The 19,288-nt window shown below is 35.2% G+C and overlaps 1 protein-coding gene across 2 annotated transcripts in view; it reads left to right on the top strand.

Moving 5' to 3' along the window:
- The window catches only part of STK3 (serine/threonine kinase 3), a 344,700-nt gene that overhangs the window by 69,436 nt on the left and 255,976 nt on the right, over positions 1 to 19,288 (top strand). For both annotated transcript variants that reach the window (XM_037802741.1, XM_037802742.1), the window contains exons 5-6: positions 12,518 to 12,682; positions 13,196 to 13,363. In XM_037802741.1, coding sequence (XP_037658669.1) covers positions 12,518 to 12,682; positions 13,196 to 13,363 — 333 coding nt within the window. The remainder of the gene's footprint in view (positions 1 to 12,517; positions 12,683 to 13,195; positions 13,364 to 19,288) is intronic.

Genomic DNA, 19,288 nt, shown 5'->3' with positions numbered 1-19,288 from the left:
TCCCTCTATCCTTCCCCAGCCCTACATAACCACTAATCTAATTCTGTTTCTATGAATTTATTTTTGTTTACATTTTATATAAATGGAATCTTACAAAATGTGGTACTTTGTGTCTGGTTTCTTTTACTTAGCATAATGTTTTTTTTCAAAAATTATAATTTTTTTTAATTAAAGAAGTTTTAAATTTACAGAAAAGTCATGCAAAAAATACAGTGTTCCCAAATACCCCTCTATTGTTGATAGTTTGCGTTAGTGTGGTACTTTTGTTACAGTTGATGAAAGAATATTAAAATATTACTAACTGTAGTCCATAGTTTACATTAGGTGTATTTTTCCCCATATACCACCCTATTATTAATACCTTGTAATAATATATGTTTGTTATAATTCATGAAAGAACATTCTTATATTTGTACTATAAACTATAACAGGGTTCACTGTTACACAGTCTCCATGTTTTATTCTCTAACTTTCCTGCTAGTGACATACATGACCCAAAACTTCCCCTTTCAACCACATTTACGCACATTATTCAGTGCTGTTAATTACACTCACAGTAATGTGCTGCTGTCACCACTATCCATTTCCAAACATTTACAGTCAACCTAAATAGAAATTCCACACAAATTAAGCATCGGCTCCCCATTCTCTACCCCCATTCTATACCCTGGTAACCTATATTCCAGATTCTATCTCTATGAATTTGCTTATCATAATTAGTTCATATCAGTGAGATCATACAGTATTTGTCCTTTTGTTTCTGGCTTAATTCACTCAACATGATATCTGCAAGGTTCGTCCATATTGTTGCATGCATCAGGACTTCATTCTTTCTTAACAGCTGAATAATATTGTATGTGTATACCACATTTTGTTTATCCATTCTTCTGTTGATGGACACTTAGGTTGCCTCCATCTTCTGGCAGTTGTGAATAATGCTGATATGAACATCAGTGTGCAATTTTCTGTTTGTGTACCTGCTTTCAGTTCTTCTGGGTAGATACCTGGTATTTTTGAGACTGTTACTTATTTCTCAGTCTTTGATTTTCACCTAGTTGTTTTGGTCACATGTGTGTTATTATATCATGTATGTCATAAAAACTAATGGAAATTGAAACATTTGAGGAATTCTGTAAAATGAGAAATCCAAATGCAATATTCATGCAATTTGAAATAAACATTTATTAGCTAGAAAGAGGTGGTGCCAGGAAAATTGAGGCAAAAAAGAGATGACATTTTTTTTAAGTGTGCGTGATCCTTTTAAAAGATATGTTTATTTTCCTTCACCTGTTCTCCTATTATCTTATCCTTTTTGTTTGGGGGCAGGAAACAGTAATCAATTTCAGAGACCTCATGTTGTTAGATGTCTGGATTAACCTCTACCATTTCTAGAGTTGTTCAGTGCTTTATACAGACCTCTTTTCCAGGAACTTCCCCTCTCATTGGTATCAACTTCAGGTTTATTATGTCAGTTTCAACTCTTAGTTTTGAGTTACAAAAACTCAGACTAAGCTTTTTAGCCAAAAGAGGAATTTTTTTGCTCATATAACTGCAAACTCTTTGCAGAGCTAGTTTCATGCATGCTTGATTCAGGGTAAAAGGTATTACTTGAAGAAGTCATCTCTTTGTTCTGATTTCTCTGTATTGATTCCACTCTTAACGCAGGCTCTTCCCTCATAGTTACAAGATGGCCGCCAGCAGCTCTATGGACTATGCCCTTTCTAGGTGGAATACAGAAAAGAGTGATAGTCTTGCCTTAGCATTCCTGGCCAGAGTCTCCTTCTGATTATGCAAGTGCCTTGCTCTGAGCAAATCAGTGTGGCCATTAGAATGTGATTTGATAGTTGTTTTAGACCTGGATCATGTGTTCCAATCCTGAGCTAGGATGGAGTTGCTACTAGAAAAATACATGGTCTGAGAATGGGGAGGTAGTTGTTTCCTAAAGGGAAATCAGAATACGTTAGCAGGAGAAGGGTGAATGAATGCAAATGGCAACAAATAACAGATGTCTTTATATTTACTAAACCTAAAAACAAAACACATCAGGAATAAAAAAAACAAACAACAGTAAAATAGATCCCTAAATGAATGTTAAACTTTGGAAGAGGATCCTGGTGCCATTGAGAGGCAAAGCTGTTTGAGTCCCCAATTTTTTCTTCCTTCTGTCACAGTGAGGGAATTTAGAGAAGGTAGATGTTTTTCAAGGAGACCATTCCTGCTATGACAACAGTAAATGTTTGCTCTGGAAATTCTCCTGGAAAGTCTTCTCATCAGGGTTAAAGACTTGTCATTCCCTTTAAACAAAGGTTGACCTGACCCTGGTGTTCTGGTGGTCCTGGCCCCGACTCTTAAAAGGATTTTCTCACCCTGAGCAGGTACTACTGTTCAATGCTGTACTAGAATCTTAAATGAGCCTTTTGTGTGGAAGTTGATACTTCTTGCTCCTTACTTGGTGTTTCCCATGGAGTGAGATTGAGTTCTGAGTGTACTTCACAGTTGACTTTTAAACTTCTAGTCCTCAGCATTAACGTGACCATGCATTTTAGGATTAGACCATTAGAATTTTTCATAACATTCATGTGCTACATCTTAATCTTTGATTAAATACATCATTCACATCACGCTCCATTACATCTTTTGTAAATCTTTTGATTGGATTATAAACACTTTTCTTTATGATTTTTCCATATTACAGTACAGCCTCCCAATTAGACTTTCCTTTCCACCTTAACTAAGTAAATTAAGCTTATAAAGGTATTTCCTTGGCTTCTCTTATTGGTAAATTGCCCGGTCTTTACCTCATTGCTATTCCTCTTGGCTTCTCTCCCAGTTCTGTTTCCCTTTCGTCAGTCAGGCCCACCTTCGTGCATTTTATTTTTATATTGTGCATTCCTCTCTGGGCAGACTGCCTGTCACTGGTAGATTTAAGTGAGCTCTCCATCCATGTCATAAGCCTGACCCATTGCACAGAACCAGTGGTTATTTGGAGTGGCGTAGTTTAGTGGGAGGACCCTTGGATGCAGATGGAGCCAGAAGACCAAGTCTTTGGTGCCTGGGTTGTTACTTACTAGCTGTGTGACCCTGGGAACATTGTGTAACTTCTGAAGTTCAGGTTCCTAATCCTAAAATGGACCTAGTATCACATTACTCGTTTTACCTACCTCAGTGTTTTTTTGTGAGGAACGAAAGATGATGATGAGTGTCAGAGCATTTTGTAAGCTGGAAAGTTCTAGAGAAGTGTAAATTGATTGCTATTTTTGTTACTGTTAAGGCAAAAACTTTAAAAAAAAAGGTTTTAGTTTTTAATTGCTAATGACTTAAGAATTTTGTGATATCTGTTGATATTAGTGGACATTCTAGCTTTATAGAAACAGTAAAGTCTTGTTTAATTTTAGGAAATGAGGAAATGCACAGAAGTTAAGTTTCCACAAAATGGAAGTTGCACTCCTTAGGTGGCAAATCTCTAATTTTAACAATTTTAGATTAAGTTCTCTGTATTTTAAACCAGAATATGTTAACTTCCACCCCCTTTTAATTAAATAAAAAAAAAAAAATAGAAGTAATATGAGCACATGGTACAAACTCCAAACAGTAAAGGATATAAAAACCGAAGTTAATGTTTTCATACCCACTCTTCAATTTTATTTTCTTATGATAATGTCAGTTAACAATTTCTTGTGGATTCTTTCAGCATCTGTGTATGTATATCTTGTTTTACCCAAGGGATTAATAACATATCTGGTGTTCTGTACCTTGCCTTTTTTCTTTTTTTAACTACTAATATATCTTAGAGATCTTTCCATACTAGTGTATATGTGTTTTTTTCAGTCCCCTGGAGAAAATAAATTCCAACTTTTCTGTTATTTTGCTGTTATAAACAAAGCTTCAGGAAACTTTTGTACATATATGTTGATATTCTTGTGTTTTTGTGGTCATTGAATACATTCTGAGAAATGGAATTACTGAGTTGAAGGTCATGTTCATTTTTAGTAACAATTTGGAGGGGTGGGGATGCTGGGAGGATGCTAAGCTACCTAAGCCATATGTGATTTTTTAGTGCAATTTCAGTCGTGGGAAAAAATTGTAGGTAGGACTCAAGGCTGAATCTCCCTAAATTATGAAAGAGATATGAATTTAGGTTTTGGTGCCCTCCTGCTTCACTGTATGCTCTGATTCTTCTTCATGCTCCCTAATTTTGTCAAATTTCACTTGAGTGTTCATTATCGATTCTACCACAGAAATTGGCCTTGGAACTTTAAGCAAGGTTAAGCAAGGTTGTTAGCTACTACTACAGCTATATTCTCCACACTAGTTTTCCTACTTCTGGTCTCTGGCTTACTGTTGTCAGAATTTTCTTTCTAAAAGTTAAGATATGATAGTGTTAACTCCCACTTAAAAATTTGTTGGTTCATAAAACAGTTTGGCCCTACCTTCCCAATTTCATTTTGCCCAATTTCCCCATATAAATTACAGTCAAACACAAAGAACCATTCACTGGTAAGGACTTCATATATTTTTGTGCACCATTGCCTTGCACATGCTGGTATTTCCTTCCCTCTTTATTCACTTGACAAACTTTATTCATTCTTCAACAAGAGTCAACTCAAAAGTTCTCTCTTTTGAGATGGTTTCCCTGTGTGGGGAGAATGGGGAGGTGAGTTTGTTGAGGTTGGCAAAAACTGTGTTATTCAAGGCCTTGAAAGTTTGAATTTTATTTTAAGAGCACTGGTTCTGATGCATAATCAACTTTGGGAGCTCCTGTCCTGGGGTGCTCCTATGACTAACTTTATTGTTGTAGGCATTCTTAGTGTTGTGGTTATTTGTTCTTGTGCCTTTCCCTTTCAACTAAATTCCCAGTACTTGAAAAGCAGGGACAGTGTAACAGGCTCTCAGTCAACTCTTCTGTGGTTGTTTTGGGGCATTAAATGAAGTGAGGCTTATAGAGTGACTGGTATAGTAAGAACTCAGTACATGTAAGCTGTTGTTGTCATCATTATTATCACTGGTTAGATAAGTCCTGATTTGGGGACTATAGAGTGATTTCTTGAAAGAGGTAAGATTTTGTCCAGACCTAAAAGATTGTAATAGTTACATTGGTAAAGTTTTGTCAAAAGACTTTCAACACTTTATAGAAAGTAATTGTGAAAGTTGAAACTTAAAATTTTGTAATAAAGCGTCTATAGTTAGTATCTATGGCATTTGAAAGGGGACCTCTGCCCGTTTTTTTAAATCCTTAAAATCTATTGATTACTAGATACAGAATTGAATGGATTGTTTAAATTCATTATTAATTATATCAAAAAGCTGGGGTTTCCCTAAGATTGTCAAAGATTCATTATTAGAAAATTAAAATTCTTAGTTTTGTATGAACTTACAAAAACCTCACTGGTGTTCATTTTTACTGACAAAAACATTAAAGCAGTATGTGTATTTTAAAACAGTTTGTGCATGTGCCCTTGAGACAAGTTCGTGGGTGCATTTTTATCAAAACCATATACTCAGTGACATATTAAATGTATCATATTATTATACTAATCATATGACTCTAGAAACAAAAGTAACCAGAGGTCTAAAGCCTATCAAAACCATCTTTTTGTTTTTGTGCAATGAGATTCTTTTAAAATTTGCCAGTGAATTCGTGCCAATATTAAAACCAGATGTAGACTTCCGTCTTTTAATGTATTAGCTCAACTTTAGAAGTCTTGTTTCCATCCCTGATTGCTGACTATTCCATTCATGGTTTATTCTCTCTCTCACACCCTCTTTTTTTTTTTTTTTTCTGTAAACAGATTATAAAATGTGATTCAAATGATTTTAAAATGACATTTCTCCATTTGCATTGTGACAGAAATTAAATTAAACCCATAATGTATTGAAGATAAGCAAATGAAATCCACAAATAAAGTACTTTCCTGATAAATTTTTTCATTTGAAGGGATTCTTTACAAGTACCACTAAAACAAGTCTTGGCTTGTGGTTTGAGAATGGATCTAAGAGTTTCACATCTTAGAATTGAAATCTTAAATGTCTTCCTTTGGTATGAAGGAAATCCTGTCTTCTGTATTTTTTTCTAAGATTTCCAGTATAAACCTGGTCATTTTGAAATAGTTAGGCAATAGCCAGTCTGAGCTGTTGAAATGTTTTAATTATAGAAATGAAAAAGAATCCCCACTTAATTTTAGAAGGTAATGAGAGGGGGTCCTCTCTATCGTCAAGTAGAGTTCTCCCTAGTTTTGGTAATTGGCTGTTTTTATATGTAAATACAAATTGTTAAAACGTTTAAAGGTTGTTTGAAAACAGAACCCCATGTAAGAAAATGACTGCCAACTTCTTTATTTACTTTTTTTTTAAATTTACTTTTTTAATAATAAAGAATATCAGTCTGTCTATAGTACATGAAACAAACATGATGTAAACATATAGATCAGGGCCTGCTACATAGTATCCATTAAAATAATTATAATCTCCTATCGCCGCCTCTATTAGTGGCACAGTACTGGTAGAGTGGCTTAAATCTTGATACAGATATTTCCGTCTTGTCAAATTCATTTGGCATTGGTCTTTAAAAGAGACCAGGTAGATATTTATTCCTCTAAATTTGCTAAGATTTTGGTTTATCACTTTCCACCTTTTTTTTTCACCTTAAAAGGAAAGAAAATGGTTCTTACTTGGTTTCCTAGTGCCATTTCAGAGCTCTTAGATTGATATTCTTCATTTGATTGAGTTATTCCTTTAATAGTTTTTGTTTTCCCTGGATGGTGAACTATTTTTCTTATTCAAAGCCTAATTTTTCTTCTGCTTTCTCTTTTCCTTCCCTAATTAATTGCACTTCCCTTTGTTTCCATTTCACTTTGAAACTGCTTTTTACAGTACTTTAATCATAAGTTTATAGGTCTACCTTTCATGCTAGATTGGAACCTCATGAGGTTAGGTTAGAGATTTTCTTACTCAGCATAGAGCAGGTGCTCAAAAAATGTTGTTTTCAGAGAATGAATATTTTCTAGGGCTTTTTGGGAAAATACTTTTGCATTCTTAGGTCATGTTTACACTTGGCTTACACTTGTTCTTGTCTGCCATACATGGGGTTGTCATTCTCAGCAAGTGTGACCCATATGGGAAAATTTTTTGATTGGTATCTCATTGTTTTAATTTACTTTGCTTTGGTGATTGGTGCAGTTTAATATTTTCCATGTGTGTTAACTGGCTATTGGAGATTGAATCATGTCCCCTACAAAAGCATGTTCAAGTCCCAACCACTGGTCCTGTTGGTATGAACCCATTTGTAACTAGGACCTTTGAAGGTTTTTTTTAGTTAGGTTGTGCCCAAACTGAATGAGGGTGGGCCTTAATCCGCTATAGCTGAAGTCCTTATAAACAAAGGTAATTGGACAAGGAAAGAAGTCAGCATTGCAGCCAGAAGCTGGATCAACAGAACCTTAAAGAGAAAGAAGATGCCACCATGTGCATTGTCATGTGGTAGAAAAGCCAAGGAACCCCAAAGATTGCCGGCCAGCCAAAGAATACCAACTCTGTGAGGAAGCAAACATTCTAGCCTCTGAAACTGCAAGATAATAAATTGCTGTTGTTGAGCGAACCCATTGTATGGTATTTATTTTAGCAGCCAGGAAATGAATACATCAGCTCTCTTTTCATTTTTATGAATTGTGTATTCATTTCTTTTTCCCACTTATTTATTGGTGTTTAATTGTTTTCTTAAAGGATTTATGTGAGTTCTTTATGGTTCTAAGTACTTTTATACATTAAGAATCTTACTGTATATACTGCAGATATTTTTCTGTTTTTTAAGCTTATGGTTTTTATGTAGACAAAACTAGTAAATTCCCATAATGCTTGGTTGCTTTTTTTGATTAGAAACTATTCCTTCTTTCTTTGATACTTGCTATGATTTTCTACTAGCTTTTTTATTTAAATATTTTAAAAATGTTTAAATCGTTGAGCTATGTATTTGTTTTAGTGGAATTATGCATCTAAATGTTTTAAATAAAATACTCATAAAAGCATCTAATATACTCCGGGCTACTTTTAGGTTTGGGTGAGTGCTTACTTGCAGAGTTCATTAATAGGTATACGTGGGTTTTGTTTGGCTGGCACACCATTTACAATAATTTAAATTTGAATGCTGATATGGGGCAGGTGCTCTCCAGATGACACAACAGGACTGATATTCAGCTATAGTGTTTATGACTGGTAGCTGTCTGATTAGTCCTTGTCTTTACTGATTGTCAAATATTTCAAATATCATTATTGGAACAGGCCCTGAAACACTTTATTTTCTCGTATAGAGACCATGTTTGTGGCATCTGGCAGTGGCGTGATAGAATGAGTATTGGCTGTAGAGCCAGAAGACATGGGTTTTCATATGGGCTTTGCCACTTAGTAGTTGTGTGACATTCCGAAGGTCACTTAATTTCTCTGAATGTGTTACCTCGTTTATAAAATGGGGATAAGTGTTTCTGCTTACTTAACTGAGATGTTGTGATTATCACATGTAATTCTCTTTATAAACTGTAAAGTAATATAAAAATTCAAGACAACATTATGCCTCTATGTTCCAGAAAATATTTCTTCACTTGTTTATTGTTGTTTAAAGTGATTTTATTGAGGAATAGAAACTTTTCATTTCATAATTGAAGTTAAAAGGCTTATAGGTACAATGCGAGTAACACATTTTGGCTTTAATATACAGATGAGTTGCTAAACTAATTTGTGTACTACAAATAATTTTAAATTAAGACCTATCTATGAATGATTGGATATTGCATCATTTTTTGTTAGAGGAGGATATGAAGTGAAAAAAGAGGACATTGACCTCTTGATGTTTTTACCAAAGGGAGAAAAGCATGATGGAAGAGGGGCTTTATAAATGTTACACATTTACTTCAGGTCTGCCCTCTCCACTGTTATGGTTCTGAGGTAAATACAGGCCATGCCCTGAGGTGTTCTTGTCATGTGACCTTCCTCAGGACTGAGCCTGTCCGTTTCCTCACCACTATACATGCAGCACCTTAAACAGACCTTGTAGAGTTAGAACCAGTTGAGTAGATATATGTTGAATGAATAAATAGAAGGATGTCCAAATTAATGTGAATTTATTTACTTGCTAAGAAAAGTGTATTTTATCATGAAGATCTTTTGTTAATATATTCTTTAATCTGCAGAGTTGGAACAAACCTTTGAAACTATATAGCAAAGCCAGGCAGTAAATGAATCATCGTAATATCTGGCAAATTTTCCTTTCGCCTCCTTGTGAACTTGTCCAGTGGCAAATGTTTTATGACATTGAAATCAGACAGATCCTGAAATACTCAAGTATAGTGGGTCTTTAATTCTGAGCTTTCTCTAGTATAGCTCTAAAATTTAGAATACAGGAGCAGAGATAAAGAGTTAATGGAAGGTTAGTGACTTATTGGTTGGAAATAGTGGAATGTTAAGGGATAAAAACCCAAGTCTAGGTCATAGATAAAAACGCAAGAAAAGGTCAGCATTGAAGTAGTTAACATGACAGTTTTATGGAATGGTACTGCTTTTGTAACACTCCCCAGGCTCTTTAAGCTATATACAAGGAGCAGAGAATGGGAAAAAGGGTAAAACCTTGGCACATATGACAGTCCCATCACCTTGCACACCTACTACAGTGGAGCAGTGTGGTGGCCCCAAACACTCCTGTCTCACATTCCCCACCTTGGCTGTCACCCACTAATCTGGAAAGATTGAGACCATCAAATGTGAGTGTCTCTTTTCACATCTACAAGTCTATACCCATTCTTCATAATTTATTGAGTGCTAACTCTATGCCAGGCATAGTTCCAGGTATTCAGGATATATCAGTGAACAAAACAAAGCTCCTTGCTTTTGTGAACCCTTTCTTAGTGCAGCACTGTCCAAAGAAATATAACATGTGCCACATATGTAATTACAATTTTTCCTGCAGCCACATTTAAGAGGTAAAAAGAAACAGTGAGATTAATTTTAATAATATATTTAACCCATATATCAGAAAATCATTTCAACATGTAATAAATATAAAATTATTAATGAGATATCCCGTTTTTTTTTGTTTGTTTGTTTTTGGTGTCTGTGTATGTGGTGTACTAAGTCTTAAACATCAGTGTGTGTCTTTACAGAATAGTGCTTGCTTTCTGTAGACTGTTAAGTTAGACTATTCTTGTCCAAGATACAGAGCAAGTTTCTGGAAGTACTGGAATCTTTAAATAATCCACACTCCCTACCATGGTCTGTAAGCCTGTGTATTATCTGGCCCAGAAGCCTTTATATTGTCTGGCCCTTGGCTGTCTCTTGGATGTCATCTAGAACTAGTCTCTTCCAGGCTCATTCAACTTCTTCCTTCTTTCCTCAACTCAAGTGTGATGTTGTTTCTTGTACTAAGGTGTTTTGATCTGTTGTTCCCGTTTTGAGAAATGCTGTCCTCCCCTGATAGTCAATCACATGGTTGGCTCCCTCATATCATTTGTATATCAGCAAAAATATCTCTCAGAAAGACCTTCTATGATGCCTAATCGAAGGTAACTCCATTCTATATCAATAGGCTTCTGTTTTACTGTCCACATAGCAATTTTCACTTACATTTTCTTGTGTTTCCTCATTTTCTATCAAATTATCATCAAATTGTCTCTTCTCCTGAATATAAGCTCCACAAGAGCAAGGACCTTGCCTGCCTTGTTCACTGCTGTGTCCTCAGCAACTAGAGCAATTCCTGTTATGTAGTTGATGCTTGGTATATATTTATTGAGTGAATAAATGGCATTCTGGATCAGATATCTTGCACTGGAGTGTGTTTATCAAGTAAGATTCTTGGACTACCACTGAGGAGTGTAGGGTTGAGTGATGGCTTAGCGTGATCTGAGGGTCTTTATATCTGGAAAGGGTTAGGGGAAGTTGGTACTTCAGAAGTTGGAGGAAAGAGGTCAGAGTTTTCCCTTAATCAGACGGTATCAGTGTTTTTTTAGTGCAAGAAGATCCAAACAAAATTCTTATGAGAGAAATAAGAAAAATTCTTATGAAATCAAGAATATTGTTCCTGAGTCTAGGCACAGGAGATTGCTTTGCTCAGCTTTCTGGGCTTCTCATTTCCAGATATTGTCCAGTTCTCCTTTGGAGATATGGCTGGAAAATCAAGAGTGTCTTTCAGCCATACTCTTGTGCCCAAGAACTTTCTTGGGACTAGTGGTGGCAAAACCAAGCTTCTTCATGTATTTTCACATTTCTACGGAGTCATTATATTTTTAACGTCTACACTACACTATCAACTTCTATGATCCTATCTTGCCATTCTCCCACTGATGGGTATTTGAACAATTTCTCTCTTTATTTATTTATTTTTTTTTTTTGCTTTTATAAAGCAGTGTCCTCTATCTTTGTATAAATTTACCCCCTCCCACCAACTTATTACTTTGGGTTATATTTGCTAGTTGTGCTTGTAGTGAGAAGTGGGTTTTATTATTCTGAAGTTTTGAAATCACTTGGATCTTTTTAAAGTCAGAATGTTTTCAGGTACAATAAGGGCTTTCATAAGTTGCAGTTGAACAACGTTTGTCAAGAGAGTTGGTATAGCCGTGGTTAAAAGCATGGATTACATGATCTGATGGGGCTCACATCTTGGATCCATCTCTTACTTGTGTGTGACCAGGAGGAAGTTACTTACCTCTCTATGCAATAACTTCTTCATTTGTCAAATAGTGATAATAATTGTATTTGCCTCATAGGCTTGTTGTAGGGATTAAATGAGGTAATGCATGCAAGACTCTTAGCACAATACCTGGTACAGATAGAACTGGCTCTGCTGTGACAATTACTAAGAAATATTTCCTTCCCTCTCCTCTCCTGTTTGACCTTCCCCTTTTCTCTCCCTCCCCCCACGATTTTCCTTCCCAACAGCCTTTGTTTGTGTTTCCCTTTTCCTAGTCTTTCTCTGACGTTGTCTTTTCTGAGTTTTCATTATTAGGGTTAGAAATCCGGAGCTCGGGTAGGTTAAGGGTCACTTGACTGGGTCAGGAGGCGTGGCATTTGTGCAAGCCCTTTGTGCAGGAGACGCCTAGCAAGCCACCTTTCCTAACTTCCTTTCCTTTATATAAAACTGTTAGTTTTCATTTTCATCACGAATTGGAGATATCACAGGAAAGTATGTTGGAGTTTACTTTTCAGGACAAATAGCTGCTATATTGCCATCTCAATGTTAGAAGATGTGGGGGAAACAGTGATTTCTTAGGGCCATGAAGATTTTTTGGGATATGGTATGTGCTTTAGTAATGACACTGATAATGTTAAAGAAAGGAAATTTAATCATCCTTTCATCAGGATGGTGTAAACATGTAGTAAGAGTGACAGAGAACATTTGTGGGGGAGAAAGAAGTTCTTGGTTATTTATCCTTTAGCTTTTTTATAGAGGTTTAATGAAAAAAGTACTTGTTACTAGTGCTCTCTTTTAAGTTTATCTAACATGGTATTTCATTCTGGTTTTTAAAATATTGCTTTCTAGTTAACAGAAGATGAAATTGCAACCATTCTTAAGTCTACGTTGAAAGGACTAGAATATTTACACTTTATGAGAAAAATACACAGAGATATAAAAGCTGGGAATATTCTCCTCAATACAGAAGGACATGCGAAGTTGGCAGATTTTGGAGTGGCTGGTCAGTTAACAGTAAGTATAATAATTTCAGAAACTCTTTCAACTTAATTGTCCAGGTTTGATTGTGACTGAACTTTTTTTAGGGGTGGGGGAAGGGAGGAAAAAATGTATAAATCCATGGTTCTTGTGGAGACAAAGCCTTAATTTGAATATTATTTGTTGCTTTTATTTATAATTTAACACACTGAATAAATAAGAAAATTTGTCTTGTCATCCCAATGCTTAAATGTTCTAGAAGGGAGGCTATATTGGTTATTTTCTTTAGCTTTTAGTGTTATAGTACTATCTTTAATGACTGTTTTAATGAAGGTAGTGGAGATAAGCTACTTGTGGACTCTTGGCTGTTTCAGAATTTAAAATTCCTAAATATGTAAGTTCATAACTAGTTGGAATTTTAGGAAAATAAATAGCTAATTTCATATATAACCTGTGATATTTGAGGCTGTAACATGTATTTTAAGTATATTGGCATTCAGATTTCCTGCTATTTTTGTAGTAGTGAGCATGTCTGTAATGTTATCGCAGGACACAATGGCAAAACGCAATACTGTGATAGGAACTCCATTTTGGATGGCTCCTGAGGTAATTCAAGAAATAGGCTATAACTGTGTGGCAGACATCTGGTCCCTTGGCATCACGTCTATAGAAATGGCTGAAGGAAAACCTCCTTATGCTGATATACATCCAATGAGGGTAAGAAAATTATAGTTTGCTAATAATGTTGACGTTGTAAGTGTTGCAATATTAGTATAGGTAAAAGTGAAGTAAATTAAATTCACTTGAATTTAGATGCTGAAAGAAATTTGGAAGAATTTTCTGTTAAAGATGAGTAACTTAACTTCTCTCCCCCCACCACATCCTTAATTGTGAGAAAAGAAGTGAAGGTTTTTCTTTCTACAATCACTGTTCTCCCTGAAAATATATCTGTGAAGTTTTCGTTTGCTTTTCAGTAGAAGAAAGGGTTAGCAAATCCTGTACATTCTTTAGTTCATTGTTTTCTCAATGTGACAGTGGAGGAGTTAGAGGAAATCAGTTTTCACTTTTCTACCCACCCTGCAAATTCTTCCCTTCTGTGGTTGTTTCTACCTTTTGTTTTCTCTGAGACTGATACTGTAAAATCCTTATATCTAGTATTGCTAAGTATCTGTAAGGCAATTTGGCTTATTTCTTTAGTTAGTGCTTATCAAGAAAATGGAATTCCTTTTTTGAACATCAAACACTTCTGTAAACTCCTTTTCTGGGGTAATTTTTGACTTTGAAATATATGCCTTGCACACTCAAGTCTAAATGCTGATGCTTTAGGGTTCGTTGATTATATTAGTTTCCTAGGGCTGCTGAAATAAGGTGCTACAAACTGCATGGCTAACAACAATAGGCATTTATTTGAAGGTGAGAAGTCCAAAATCAAGGCATCAGCAGGGCTGCTCCCTCTGAAGGCTCTAGGGAGGAATCCTTCCTTGCCTCTTCCTAGTTTCTGGTGGCCCAAGGCATTCCTTAGCTTGCGGCTCTCTGCCACCACCATTTTCATATGGTTGCCTTCTCCCTGTATGTCTTCATTTTCACACAGTGTTCCCTTCTCTGTATCTGTGTTTATTCTCTTATGAGGACACCAGCCATATTGGATTAGGGCCCCCCGTAATTCCATGTGACCTCATCTGAACTTGATTACATTTGCAAAGACGAAATAAAGTCATATTCATAGACACCGGGAGTTAAACTTCAGTATATCTTTTTGGGGGACACAATTCAACCCACAACAGTGATGATACAGTTTTTAGGTTTATTAGTATGTGAATCTTAAGTTCGTAATAGATAAGTACATTTTATCTTTGTAAATTTATTGCCCTCTAGTGGCTATAGTTACCTCAAGAAGAGAAGATTTAGGAATGAAGAAAGAAGAACGTCTGTGTGTGTAGAAGGGGTATCAGAGTGACTGGAGAAATGTGTGTAGGAAATATGTGGGAGGCTAAAGAAATATTTTGTAATATTTTGAAATATTTGAAGAGGAATAAGTTGATATTAAAATGCTACTGTGGGGTGAACTTCAATAATATTGGTGACAGTGTAATATGCTGAAAATATTGAAAAATCTGACAGCCTTATTGAAAAACTTTAAAGGTAATTCTTTGAGTAATTCAGTTGTATACAGTATGTGTCACCTTCCTTGTACAAATAAATTCCTCTTGCTTAAAGTGAAAAGTAAAAATAACATGAAGTCTTACTTATTTAAAAACAGGGTGAAAAATAATATGGAACATTAGGAACATAAATTCTCATTTATTCTGTTTATCAGTTATCTGTGGTACTTTTAGTTAAGATGTTTTTAGGGTGACCCTCCAACCAGGTGTGTTTCAGTTTGAGTTACTATGGTTAACTAAATTATCTAAGGCAACCTAACCAAGTTTCGGAGCTGTGATTTAACTCAGGTCTTACATGATTTCTGTTTTGTTTCCTCCCTGTATAAATCTTACTTTTTCAGCATATTAAATTTAACTCAGTGCTAATCTCAGTGCATTTAGCAAAGAATTATAAACCATGGCCACTGCCTTCAAGGATCTTAAAATCTCACTTAGGTGTTTGAATTAATACATAGTAAAAAGTAGATATGAAGATGGTATTTCTCGTTTATAAAACAAACAAAACAAAACAATATTGCAAACTTCCTAGGATGTTTTGCTCACTTTTTTTTTTTCTACCAATTTATATCCTACCCATTTGCCAAGTCCCACCTCAGATTTTTTCCATGTAGAGCTTTCCTTGGCAGGCACCACCTAAGTGGATTTTCTCTTTTTTCCTCATAACTTGCATATAAGCAATTCTTGACTCTACAGTTCTTTGGATAGTTTATCAACTATTGCCTTGTGCATTTACAAACACAATATAGTTTTAATTTGCTATTTAAATTATATTGTCATTATTCTACTTTTTCCCATGTTTGTGAACTGTCTTACAAATTGGAGTATGAACTGCAAATATTGGGAAGCTGTCAAGGTCATGTAGCAGATGCAAGTTTTCTAAATTTGAATCTTCACGTGAAAGCTCCAATTTTATCATTGGCAATAAATCCTGTCCATTATTACCCTTGAAATGATATGCTTGCTTAGTTCATTTTTGAGAAAATATTTGTCAGAAAGCCAAGACTGAATAATCATAGTTCTCTAAAGATAGTATTCCTTGAAAAAATGCCTAGTTCAGCTTGTGCCTTGGTCACACAAGTACTTTTCCTCAAGGTAATCATTGTTTTTTGATATGCAGAGGAAGTGCATTATACACGCTTCCCATTTTGTCATACAGAACATTAAAAATTATATACTCAAGGGGTGGAAATTTAATAAAATTAATACTTTTTACTGCTTCATCAGGGTTTAGAATTGTTTGTTGTGGGGAGGGAAGGAAAGTTATTGAGGGCCCAGCTAAAGTTGGAAAGTGAGAATTTATGGTTTCATCAATCCTGGTTTGGGAACTTTTTCCTCTAGCAGTGCTTGGCAGGGGAGTGAATCGCATTATCCTTGATCCAGAGTTTGAGTTTTAATGAATGAGGATCTTGGAACGATGTGAATTTACAAATGCTGATGAGAGTGTAGTTCAGGTGGTCACCAGTGTGGCACAGGCTGGAAGGAGAGTAGAGAGTATAAGAAAACGGAGGGATCCAGGGGTTAGACAGTGTTCTTTGCTCCCTCTCTATTTAGCAGTCACCCGGGGAGCATTGAAAAAATTCTGGTGCCTGAGCCCTACCTCAAACCAATTAAATCAGAATCTGTCTTTTCATTGAGGTTAGAGAGCCGATAAAGTGGTAGTTAAGGTATGAGAAAGCTGATAGGATATGAAGCTGTGATCAATGAGTGAAACATTGAAGTTTTCCGATTTTATTTCTTTGTTTTGTGGTAAGTGTTTTCGTTTGCATTTTAAAGGTGATGAAATGGATGTTTAGAAGGCTTATGTTATTTGTTAAGATCATACAACTTGTAAGTAGCTCTACTGAGTTATGAACTTAAGCTAGTCCATTCTTGCGCAGACACCAAGGAAGTATCTTGTGTTTATCTTAATTCTGTGCAAATGGAGGAATGGCTAGCAAGAATAAGAAATGTATAAACCATATAATCTCATCATAATTATTATTTAAAAACTATGAACCCTCAAAGTTTTCCACAGTGGCAGGAAATATGGACAGATTTCAATTTTTCGAGGGCAAGCTTTCCTAGCCTCCACATGCTGGGGGATGCCCAGCCCCTGTTGACATTGCCTGAGAAATTCTACCTAGTCCTTCTGAAGTTCTTTTTGGCCCTTCCCACTCTGTCTGCCCATTAGGTGCATACAGAAGGAACCGCCTGAGAACTGGGGTACTGACTCCTGGTCTAAGTGGACTGGGAGTTGCTTTCTCAGGTCATTTTCTCAGACATACGTTTCAGCATGCATGGTCTTCCAGGCCTGCTGGCTTAGGCCCCAAGTGTTAGCAGCAAGAAGAGAAGCATCAATCTTGGATAATTTAGAATGGAGTTTTTCCTGCCTATATAGCTACAAATTAATATTGTGATTTTTCATTGATTAAGCTTTTCTGTAGTACATAAATTGAATATCATAGCTTTAGGGATATAAAGAACTTAAAGATGGTACTAAATTAAAAATGATTAAATTGGGAAACTTACAGTTGGTTAGAGATTGGATCATTTGAAGGTGTTAAGGCCTATGCTATTTGTTTTATATACTGTAGTATATCAGTTTATCAAAGAGTGATACTTTCTTTAATCTTTCCCAAGGCTAGAATAAGATGTATTTGGAATATAGATAGTCAAGAGAAATTTCTGAATAAAAAGAGCCATTAAATACTGGATTTATTTGATGACAAGGGATAAATTAAATTTGTTAGCTTTGACCCAGCTTTCTTTTTAAAAGAAATTTGTAGTGTATACAACCCAAATCTTCACTGAGGTATATAGTAATAACTATCTGTCCAGTAAAGGGAAATGATGAAGTACACATTAAAACTGATAAAGCTTTCTAAACAAAGGGGTGAAAATGTGCTTATAAATTTACATCCAGCTACTAAATTAATGAGTAATAGCAAATGGAAGTAAATCTGCTCAAAATATTAAGTGAAGCAAATTTTATAAAAGCCAGTTTGTTTAAAAAAGTCAAATATGAAACCAAAGAATTAATTTTGGTCAGTTAGGTAAATAAAATAAAATATTTTAAAAAATTTAATTTTGAAGTCATATAACCACATACTTCTGTGGAAATCAGCCTTTTATCTTTCTCAGTCCTTTAGGAAATCTAGTTATTTTCTTTAATCTGGAAATGAGTGAACAGTATCTATCCTTTTCCTAAGTATCTGTTGCTGAACTGCTTCACCAAACGCACATACTCTATTCTTTATGTCACTTCCATATTGATGACAATGATCATGATTCTTCTTCCTTTTCTTTTTTTTTAAAAAAACAAAACATGACCACAGGGAGAATATCCAGTGAGTATCACATGTCGTTCTCCAGACAGAGGGCAATGGACATAGAGGGGGCCACAACTACTGAGAACACTGAGTATCCAGTGCTTAGTTATGTCTCCAGCCACAGATTTTCTTTCTTTCTCTCCTCTTTCTCTCTTTTAATTATTATTGTTAACTTATTTTTATTATTAGAGCAGTTGTAGGTTTACAGAAAAATCATGCAGATGGCACAGAGATCCCATAGACCCCTCCCTCACACACACAGTTTTCCCTTTTTGCATTAGTGTGGTACCTTTGTTACAATTGGTGAAACAATATTTTTACAATTATGCTATAGTCCATAGTTCACATTAGGGTTCACTCTATGTTGTACTGTTATTTTTTATTATTATTATTATTGTTTCTTTTTAATACAGTTTTGTTTCTCTTTATAAGCTTTTGTGTTTAGTTATCTATTAGTCAGTGTAGTAGAAGGGTAGGAAAAGTCAGGCTAAGGACAGCAGGAAAAGTGAATGACATTAAGGGAAGGAAAGAAAGTAAAAATCAAGCTGAGAATTTTATTTCTACAAAATACAGTAATGAATGTTTGTTGCCCTTTTAAAGTAAGGTCTGGAAATATATATTTTAGGAATATTTCTGTCAAATGTGACTTAATGAAACTACTGCACTTAAATGGCAATTTTCTTGAAATTCACATATAAAACAGGGCAATGTCTGCTCAGGAATAAAATAGGAACTATTTTGGACTGTAAAAAGTTCTCTTTATGTATATTATTTGTTCTCACACCACCTACTTATGAAGAAAGGAACTCTGTAGATATTTCCAAATATGGAAAAGATGTTTTTGATCAATGCTTTCAAGAAACAATGTCATATTTCTTTCTGGAAGAATCTTTTCCCTAACCATACGATTTTTCCCAGCTGGCCTCTCCTCACCTCCTTTTTTTTTAATTTGAGAAAAATGACATTTTAATAGGTGAAATAAATACTTTAGTATGTTCAAGGTAAAAACAGACATTCGGGGGAAAAATCACTATTTATTAGTGCAAATTGAAAAATAAAACACACAGTAGCCTTTCCTGCCATTGCAAATCATATGTTACTATTCTTTTTACAACCATATATACTCCTAATCCAACATGATTTCTCTAAAAAAAAAAAGATACACATAAAAG

Source organism: Choloepus didactylus, chromosome 14, assembly GCF_015220235.1.
Source record: "Choloepus didactylus isolate mChoDid1 chromosome 14, mChoDid1.pri, whole genome shotgun sequence".
NCBI lineage: Eukaryota > Metazoa > Chordata > Mammalia > Pilosa > Megalonychidae > Choloepus > Choloepus didactylus.
The sequence above is the reverse complement of the archived record's forward strand: the minus strand, read 5'-3'. Positions and strand labels throughout refer to the sequence as shown.